The following is a 10,551-nucleotide window of genomic DNA, read 5'->3' as shown; positions in this document are numbered from 1 at the left end:
GGGGAGTTAGTGCAGCACTTGTTGTAATCCACAATACCTGGTACCGTGTGCTTTCACAACAACGAGCTGAGTTGTAGGATATCGAGCCCTTGACATAGAATGCACTTTCACACTGCTTTTGGGAAGTAGTTGTGTAATCTGATGTTGTTTGTATGTAGGCCGTTGTTAATCTAATACTATATTCATCCCACCTTAACAATGATCATAGAATAATGGTTAAGGTTGTCACATCTGTTAAGATTGTGGGCTCTACCTTGTTTTTTATGTTTCTGTTCTAGTTTTTGTCCATTAAAACTGAAAAATACGAAAAGTTCATGTAGCGGAAACCTTGACCTAGTGAGTAAACTTCAAGGAAAAATTAATATATCAAAGTAGCAACATTATAACTTTTAAGTAAACTGTAAATATGAAAAATAAAATGTCTGCCAATCACATAATTTTTGATAACTCAGACGACAGATTTAGATCCTCATCGTCAGCTGCAATGAGTGAATTTCTACTAGTGTTAATGAGTACATGTGCTTCTTTCGCTGGATACAGTCAGTCGTGTGCGTTACATTTGCTGATGCTACAAAATACGTAGTACGTCCCACATGTTATTCATAATATGCTATTACACGTGGTAATAAAATTACTTACAAGATGATACAGTTAGTTGTAAACTGTTCGCAGTTATCAGTAGCACACATTTTCAACACTGAATGGCAAATAAAAACAAAAACACTCCAAAGATAATGTAGTCAGATGACAAGCAGTGACTTACAAACAACGCTGCGGCCGAGGAGGTGGGAAATATGTAAAGGGTTACACTAGTATTAACTATGAGTATTTTATCATATACACACATCAAAAAAAGTTTTGCATCACCCCGGTTCCCAAAACTCCTGAAGATAGACGTTGACTGTGGATATTGTATCACAGACACAGTCCCTTTGACTGCTCAGAGATGTCACTAAACTCGCACAAAGATGTAAACAACCATGCATGACCAGCGCATATTAGACGGAGGAGGTCCGACAGCCGATGAGTTCGTCATTCCACCTGGAAGGAGGTACAAGGCTCGTGTTGTCTGTAGTTCAACCATGCCTAGACGGTCAGTACCGCGTTTCGATCGCGTCCGCATTGTTACTTTGTGCCACAAAGGGCTCTTAACAATGGCAGTGTCTCCAGGTGTCTCGGAGTGAACCAAAGCGATGTTATTCGGTCATGGAGAAGATACTGAGAAACAGGAACTGTCGATGACATGCCTCGCTCAGGCCGCCCAGGGCTACTACTGCAGTGGATGACTGCTCCCGACGGATTGTGGCTTGGAGGAACCCTGACAGCAACGCCGCCATGTTGAATAATGCAGCCGCAGCACGTCGTGTTACGACCCAAACTGTGTGCAATACACTGCATGATGAGCAACTTCACCCCTTACTTCCACAGCGAGGTCCATCTTTGCAACCACGACAGCGTGCAGCACGGTACAAATGGGCCCAACAACATGCTGAATGGACCGCTCAGGATTGGCATCACGTTCTATTCACCGATGAATTTTGCGTATGCCTTCAACCAGACAATTGTCAGAGACGTGTTTTGAGGCTACCCGGTCAGGCTGAAGCCTTAGACACATTGTGTAGTGAGTGCAGCAAGGTGGAGGTCCCTGCTGTTTTGGGGTGGCATTATATGAGCGCTACTGGCATGAACCCTATCGAATATGCCTGGGATAGAATGAAAAGGGCTGTTTATGGATGACGTGACCCACCAGCCACTCTGAAGGATACATGCCAATTGCATCAATGCAAGAGTACGTGCTACTGTGTATTAGAGGTACCAGTGTGTACAATAATCTGGACCACCACCTCTGAGGATCTCGCTGTATGGTGGTGCAACATACAATTTGTGGTTTTCAAGAGCAATAAAAAGGGCAGAAATGATGTTTATGTTGATCTCTATTCCAATTTTCTGTACGGGTTCCGGAACTCTCGGAACCGAGGTAATGTAAAATTTTTGTGATGTGTGTATAAGGTGGATGCACAGTTGTTCTGTTCAATAGAGTACAGAACGATGTGGTGCGGAGGTGAGACTCTAGACTCCATCCAGACGCACAACAGTTTGAATTATCGTCCAGCCATCCAGATTTAGGTTCTCTGCCATTCCTTTGAAAAGGGCAGTGTTGATTTCCTTGCCCACATTTCCCTGTTTCTAGCATCTGCTCCAGTCCTAATAACGCCGTCATCTACATTATGTTAAGCTCCACCATTCGTTCATGCAGTCTGTGTACAAAAGACAGTAATTTATGTGCACAAAATCTTTTCCTTACCTTACATGGTTGCATAATAGTGCATTTCAGCAGCAACTTGGAATTTAACTGCATTCATTATATTTTTCAGATGAATGACTCCTACTGAGAGCTCATTTTTATCGTTTATTAGTTTATAGAAGTTGGCACAGGAGTAGCCAAAGTTAAATTTTATTAGTTAGCTTCGCTTTGTCATCTAGCTGCTAGGTGAACATAAAAAATAAAGCCACTTAATTCTGACAATCAGCATGCAGATGTCATAGGTTTGATTGCCAGTGGAGTTTTCCACTCATTATCAGTAGGCCAAGTGAGATGTTGTTTACGTAAGTCAACAGGGTAATTGACGGGTACATTATGCCAAATGGAAAAACTGGGCTCTTTTGATTGTGAAGAGTGCCCAGTATAAATCCGGAAAAATCGAATAGCAAAAAAGAAAGGATAATTCGAGTGACATTAGGCAGCCATTGTTCATGATACTGTATGGGTCATTATGGTACTTTCGAATGGTGAGTGTGAGATTTTCTCATAACCAGTGAGGAGTCTCTCGTAATCTCTGTATCACTATCGACTTCTTCCCTAGGAGATGGACGAAAGAGGACATGAATGACACCAAACCAAAAACTCTCAATGAACTGGAAGAGCTAATTTTTGGAAGGAAGGAGAGAATGGAGAAATGGTTGAGCATTATGTAAACAAATAGCCATAGCATTTTTGGAGGAACCTGACAGTATCTGGCTAAACTGATTACCAACAAAAGGCTGAACTTACCGCTCATTGGTATTCCATGGATTGCATAATAGGGACTCACTGCAGTAAACGTACCCCGTGAAAAGAGTTAGATGCAATCAGCAACCTTGGATCTCTTATTCGTCTCTGCAGAAGACAGAACATTTGTAAAGTAGGGCCCTACTCTCAATAGATATAGCTTTTTGAACAGTGTAGTAAATGTTGGCATGTAAACATTTTTGTGAAATGTCTGGGATGACAATAGTATGTTTACTACAGCTGTAGAAATTTCATAAAATCACACTAATGTATTCTTGACACTGTTCATAAAAATTACAAAACAGTGTGCGATTCAGTACCTGAAATAGACCTAACTAATCTACTGCTATGCAGTAATAGCCCCAGCAAGATCTAAACATTGTCTGTCTGATTTCTTTGCACCAAAGCAACTTACAGCATATACATTTGGGGAACATATGTTAGTTTTGCATTGAATGAAGAAATAATTTTGAGATTTAGTGACAAATGGCTATAGGTACACATGCTATCAGTAAGTGTTCATTACATGCCATGAATTTGTTCAGATAGGTATTGAATTAATACGTCTGACTGTTTGATGGAGCAGGATGAGCATACGGTTTGCGAAAATGTTTATGTTCTGGAGGGTTGGGGATTGCAGCACCTGCCCTTTCCTGTGTACATTCTTTCTTGCCTATTACACATTATTCCTCCCCTGTACATCTGTGGGTGCTAGAAATGTCTGTACTTATAGATAGGACTTACATGCAGAAATAAATATTTAGAAACCCTACATTTCAGTTTATAATGGTGTGCCATTCAGGGTACGAAATTTTGTCGTCTTGGTGACATGTTGATGACTGTATGTACAATGGAATTGGTAGTTGTTATGAGGTACTATGAAGTTAAAGAGACAGGTTGCTTATTGCTAGTAACTACTAAAATTAACAGTTGTTTGTTGCACACACTCATCTCCTTTGTCTTGTGCTTTTTAGTCTATCGAGATATGCAGGGAAGCCCAAGAGGAGTATGGAAAGTAAGACAGAAGTATTGAGAACCTTGTACTTTCATCTCAGTCAAGAGATATGCTTGAATAGTTTGGTCAGTACAAGCATTGCCTGCAAAAGACATAACAGGTTTTAATTTTTTGTATCATGCACCCAATCTGCATGGGTCATGCAGCTGCACAACAGTGTACATTAAATTCCCAGTGGAACTCAAGAAAAATATTGATAGCCTACATTTGCTGCCCTTCATATTTAAACTACACCACAAGTCTCCAACTTTTTGTTATATTACTAGATAACCTTTGTATTGTATGCGAAAGGAGTACGATACCATACCTCATGTGGTGTGCAGGTGAAGCTGAAACTAAAAGATCCAACTGCAGGACCAGGCCAGATTTATTGAGAAATGGTGCTCAACTGCTGCTTTGTTCTCCTTCCTATGATGCCATTGAATGCAGCTGATGAAGAGGCATGGGGTTTGCACATGGCCGTTGTAAAAATTTCTGGGAGTCACTTCCTTTTTTGAGTGGCTCACCACTTATTCTCATGAAACTGAGTGGACCTCATTCCAGAGAAAACTTTGTGGCAGTCAGACCATGAACCTCTGAACTATGGAAGTGCTCAAGTATAAATTGAATACTTCAAAATAATTTCATTGGAAATCTTGGCTTTGGAGTATTTTGTCTACACAGAGAGTGAATATGATTTTATTTGTTGCAGATGTGTGATGTGTTACAGACCAATATTTGTTTCAAATTCTGACATCTGTTTTAGTCTGTGGAAACTGTCTTGAAAATTTTCTCCTGAGGGTTTTCTCCCAAAATTACTATTAACACATCACCTTAAATTGTGATTTACTTTGCATAGTCCTTTTCAAAACTGTTGTTCAGCTTTTGCTCTGATTGCTGTAATTTGTGTCAGTAGAGTTCAGAAAGAAATGATTGAAAGGAAAATGCTGTAGCATCATTCCACATTGTGTTCCATCTCTAATTCTCTCTCTTGCTGTTGTTGCTAACTTTGCTAATGGAAATCAGTTATCACATACCTTTTTATGGAAATCCCAATTTTTTTGCTGGGCTCCATTTTAATATCTTTTAAAACATATTTATATAATTTTTCCCACTGCTATTGTAACTATTGTTTTAAAAAATTATACTCTAGGTTCTTTTGGTCTTGGAAAGAACAACGAATACATAACATGGAGTTGTCAATATGACAAAGAAAGTGGATAGTGCAGGAACTTAAGATAAATATGGAAGCTGAGTTATAAGGAACAATGCAGCAGCTACACAGGATGTGGAGCTCAGGCTCTGGAACTGATACCTCGGCTGATCCAGCATATGATGCCTGCAGCTACTTTGTAGATGATATCAGTATAGGCAAGTTGAATGTTAGATCCATGTTTTTTATTTACATTGGCAAAAGCAGTTGCTTAGGCCTCTAGCTGCTAGTCTATATTTAGTTGGGTTTGGAGTGTTTTTGAAAGATGTATGTGGAATACTAATAAGTGGTGTGATTAATTGGAAAAAAAGACTGTTTCTCATATTGACATATATTTAAAGATGGCCTTAAATGATGATGTGTTTTACCAATAGAAGTAAATTACTGTGATTGATTCCCTCAAATGTTACACTAACAAATGTTTGTTTGGTTTATTAGCTTGTTGATCACATTAGTGTTTAGTATTTTAAATATTTTGTTAATTGAAAATTGGACAGATATTTAGAAAGGTATTCAGTGGTTGACTTGTGTCATTGTAATGCACCTTGCACACATGCACATTCTTATATTTATAATTGAAATTTGAATTGATTGCAAGATTCTGAACTTTCATATGAGCACAAGCTGTTATTTTATTAGTTACTTCCTAGTAAATATAATTGAAATTTGAATTTATTGCACGATTTTTAACTCAACATTACCTGAGTAACAGTGTAACCACCCCTCCTGCAAGCTAAGTGTTATAAATTGCAAGTTATTTTCATCATGTTATAGTTATGGATATATAGAGGCTTCTGTTCCAGGAATGTGGTCTACTTAGAATTTTCAAAAACGCTAGGCATTTGTAGAATGAAAGTCATAGGAAGTGCTGGGAGAAAACTACGTAATACTGATCAGTCATCACACTTTGAAACTTTGGATTTATAGTCAGATATGTACTGATGGAGTCACCAAACCTACAATTAACATACTAATAAAATATTATCTAACAATTTACAAAAACACAATGTGCATCGTAATTTGGACTGTCCAATATGAATTCTGTTATGCTAACCAACTGAATGATGAATATTCATGTGAGACTTTTTAATCTTATGCTTCAGGTCTCTAATAATTTGTTCATTTATTCTATATTGATGTTGTGATCTTGCATCTTTATAATATTTCATGTTGGAAACAGTTACTAAGTCACGCTGTACACCTGTAATTGACAGAAGAGCAGCAACAGTTGAATGTTGCTTCTACTTTTCAAAACAGCTATTGATTAATGTATTACTTTTGATAAATGATGTCATGAGCAGTAATAAAAGATAGCTCTTGATATTATATTTTATAAAATTATTGTGCTATTCTTGTTGCAGATGTTAAAGAGTCAGAGAGACAAAATTCTCATCAAACATTACGTGAAGCATGTCTGAATGGTGATGTAGCTCTTGTGAAATCTATACTACAACAACTGGGATCTGATGCAGAGCTTATAGTTAACATGGCACCTAATGGATCCAACACTCTACTATTCATGTAAGTTCTCTACACTGCTAACAAGTGTTTATTATTGCTATTATTATTATTATTATTATTATTATTGTTATTGTTGTTATTATTATTACTATCGATGCAAATTAACCTATTTAGGAGTATACTGAGTACTTAGGAATGTTGTAGGATCTTCCTTTGTGTACATATTTCCTTAATTCTTTTGCCTTGAGATTGTTTCTTCTCTTCTTCAGATTTTCCTTGTTAACAACATCTCATTTACATTTAAAAAAATTTGTTGCTCCGGATACCTTCTTGTCTGATACCTGCCAACTTTAGATCTCTTTTATACTTCCTCAATTTGCTTCATAGTTTCCATTTTTGCTTTACTGCTTGTGTAATGAATTCAACTCTTTGTTTTTTAAATCTACGTGGTTGCATTCTCTTGATATGGCTGTAAAAAAAAATTGTGTTTGTCTTCTGTTGTCATTGTAAATGCCTGTGTACTGTGTAGCTGGTTGCTTGTCAGTTTAACCAGATTGCCTAAGCATTTTTTGTCTGAGTATTTTTATTATAACTTTTCATCCTCTTTTTTTCAACATTTCAGATTTCTGCTTTCCTGTTCAAAATTAATGTTTCTGGAATCTAGAGTCATTATGATTTTATAATAGAACTATAATGTTTCAGTTTAATATATTTTAAGATGCTCTAGTTCTTGTAGACTTTTTGATCCGATGGTATGCTCTTTCCAATTTTCCACCATGTAACATAATTAGCTTTCATTTCATTTCCTTGTTTCTAAATACACTCCTGGAAATGGAAAAAAGAACACATTGACACCGGTGTGTCAGACCCACCATACTTGCTCCGGACACTGCGAGAGGGCTGTACAAGCAATGATCACACGCACGGCACAGCGGACACACCAGGAACCGCGGTGTTGGCCGTCGAATGGCGCTAGCTGCGCAGCATTTGTGCACCGCCGCCGTCAGTGTCAGACAGTTTGCCGTGGCATATGGAGCTCCATCGCAGTCTTTAACATTGGTAGCATGCCGCGACAGCGTGGACGTGAACCGTATGTGCAGTTGACGGACTTTGAGCGAGGGCGTATAGTGGGCATGCGGGAGGCCGGGTGGACGTACCGCCGAATTGCTCAACACGTGGGGCGTGAGGTCTCCACAGTACATCGATGTTGTCGCCAGTGGTCGGCGGAAGGTGCACGTGCCCGTCGACCTGGGACCGGACCGCAGCGACGCACGGATGCACGTCAAGACCGTAGGATCCTACGCAGTGCCGTAGGGGACCGCACCGCCACTTCCCAGCAAATTAGGGACACTGTTGCTCCTGGGGTATCGGCGAGGACCATTCGCAACCGTCTCCATGAAGCTGGGCTACGGTCCCGCACACCGTTAAGCCGTCTTCCGCTCACGCCCCAACATCGTGCAGCCCGCCTCCAGTGGTGTCGCGACAGGCGTGAATGGAGGGACGAATGGAGACGTGTCGTCTTCAGCGATGAGAGTCGCTTCTGCCTTGGTGCCAATGATGGTCGTATGTGTGTTTGGCGCCGTGCAGGTGAGTGCCACAATCAGGACTGCATACGACCGAGGCACACAGGGCCAACACCCGGCATCATGGTGTGGGGAGCGATCTCCTACACTGGCCGTACACCACTGGTGATCGTCGAGGGGACACTGAATAGTGCACGGTACATCCAAACCGTCATCGAACCCATCGTTCTACCATTCCTAGACCGGCAAGGGAACTTGCTGTTCCAACAGGACAATGCACGTCCGCATGTATCCCGTGCCACCCAACGTGCTCTAGAAGGTGTAAGTCAACTACCCTGGCCAGCAAGATCTCCGGATCTGTCCCCCATTGAGCATGTTTGGGACTGGATGAAGCGTCATCTCACGCGGTCTGCACGTCCAGCACGAACGCTGGTCCAACTGAGGCGCCAGGTGGAAATGGCGTGGCAAGCCGTTCCACAGGACTACATCCAGCATCTCCACGATCGTCTCTATGGGAGAATAGCAGCCTGCATTGCTGCGAAAGGTGGATATACACTGTACTAGTGCCAACATTGTGCATGCTCTGTTGCCTGTGTCTATGTGCCTGTGGTTCTGTCAGTGTGATCATGTGATGTATCTGACCCCAGGAATGTGTCAATAAAGTTTCCCCTTCCTGGGCCAATGAATTCACGGTGTTCTTATTTCAATTTCCAGGAGTGTAATTTAACTGCACTACTGATATTATAGGACTCACTTTGTTTACCTGTATGGTCATTGTTTATTGCAAATAGTATATTCTGCATGTTAAAATGAAATTTACAACCCCAGTTTTTCTGCAATTTCTTTAAAGAGTTCAGTCTGTTTCTGGAATGTTTTGATGTCATAGGTCAGGTTGTATATATTTCCAAGTGTGTATTTCTCTGTGTACTATGCCATTTATTCATGAAGTAACTTCACAAATAAATGGCATTGTACACAGAGAAAGACACACTTGAAATTGGGAATCATTTCCTGAAATATGTCATGCTAAACATAAATGAAAGAAAATCATGACTGTTAGCTGAAATGTTATTTATATACAAAATCCAGTGTTGATGTAATTTTGTGGAATTTTGATTGCTGTCTTATGAAGAGTCTCCCAGGTTCCACCCAATGTCCTTGTCTCTTCTGTTGTCTTATTAGACAGCCCTGTGAGAGTTTATTAGTGTATATATTTTGCTTGCACTCTTTATGGTAATTTTTATTTTAGAGTTTCGCATTTATTACTGAATTCGATATGCTGTTGCTTATTATTATTATTTTTATTATTATTATTATTATTACTACTACTACTACTACTACTACTACTACTACTACTACTACTACGAGTATCAGTAGTAGTATTGGGACATTTTCACATATTATTATTAAAAAGTTAATTTTTATTTGAATGTAGACAAACATAGTTTTTACAGTTTATGTAAGTGGCTGTAATCATCTGACATTGACATTTGAATCATCGAGTACAGTTTGAAAAGGCAGAATTCACGCTGAACTAAAAATCTGCTTTTCGTATTTCGTGTTTACTTACTTTCTGTAGTAACTGTGTTACAGGCACGTGCCATTGGGTTCTTGACTTACATTATTTGTAAAGTTTAATATATGTTAATAACAATTAAAACTCAACATTCTGCTGTGTGTATATATATATATATATATACTAGTATATATGACTTCATACAACGTACAGCATACATAGTCTCTGTTTGTGTCTTGCTGCAGTACCGGTAGTTAACGTTGGAATTACACTGAAAAGCAAAGAGTATTGAAATTTTTCTTGAGAACATATTTTGTGATCTGCTTTTGAGACAGAGTAGTTTATGAGTATCATTTACATTTATGAATATCATTTACAATTTATAGGGCGTGTGAATCTGGGCGGAAAGAAATTGCAAAGGTACTACTTGAATATGATGCTGATGGAAGAATGCATCCTGTAACAAAATACTCACCATTGTATATTGCATGCTATAGTGGGAAAAAGGACATTGTTGAAATGCTACTGAAGGTAAGCAACACAAGATATAAATTTCTGGCTGTGTGTATTATATAATGTATTACATATGTGCACTTCCTTTACATCATCCACTGTGGTATTGTGTTTGTAATTGCTGGCTTGCAGTATGTGGGATCAGTTGTTAGATTTTGACTTTCTGCAGTTATCATCATTTAAGATTTGTAATTTTTAGGAGAGTCTTAGGTTTTACTTATTTGTGAAATGCTGGAAATTACTAGAACATTTTATCAGAATGAGATTTTCACTCTGCAGCGG

General features: G+C 39.1%; 1 protein-coding gene across 1 annotated transcript in view; it reads left to right on the top strand.

The window, feature by feature from the left end:
* The first annotated feature begins 5,311 nt into the window (after positions 1 to 5,311).
* LOC124720213 (leucine-rich repeat serine/threonine-protein kinase 1) overlaps positions 5,312 to 10,551 on the top strand; it is a 150,417-nt gene continuing 145,177 nt past the window's right edge. Inside the window, exons 1-3 of the mRNA XM_047245563.1 lie at positions 5,312 to 5,414; positions 6,618 to 6,777; positions 10,143 to 10,287. Coding sequence (XP_047101519.1) covers positions 5,312 to 5,414; positions 6,618 to 6,777; positions 10,143 to 10,287 — 408 coding nt within the window. The remainder of the gene's footprint in view (positions 5,415 to 6,617; positions 6,778 to 10,142; positions 10,288 to 10,551) is intronic.

Source organism: Schistocerca piceifrons, chromosome 1 (genome assembly GCF_021461385.2).
Source record: "Schistocerca piceifrons isolate TAMUIC-IGC-003096 chromosome 1, iqSchPice1.1, whole genome shotgun sequence".
Lineage (NCBI taxonomy): Eukaryota > Metazoa > Arthropoda > Insecta > Orthoptera > Acrididae > Schistocerca > Schistocerca piceifrons.
The sequence above is the reverse complement of the archived record's forward strand: the minus strand, read 5'-3'. Positions and strand labels throughout refer to the sequence as shown.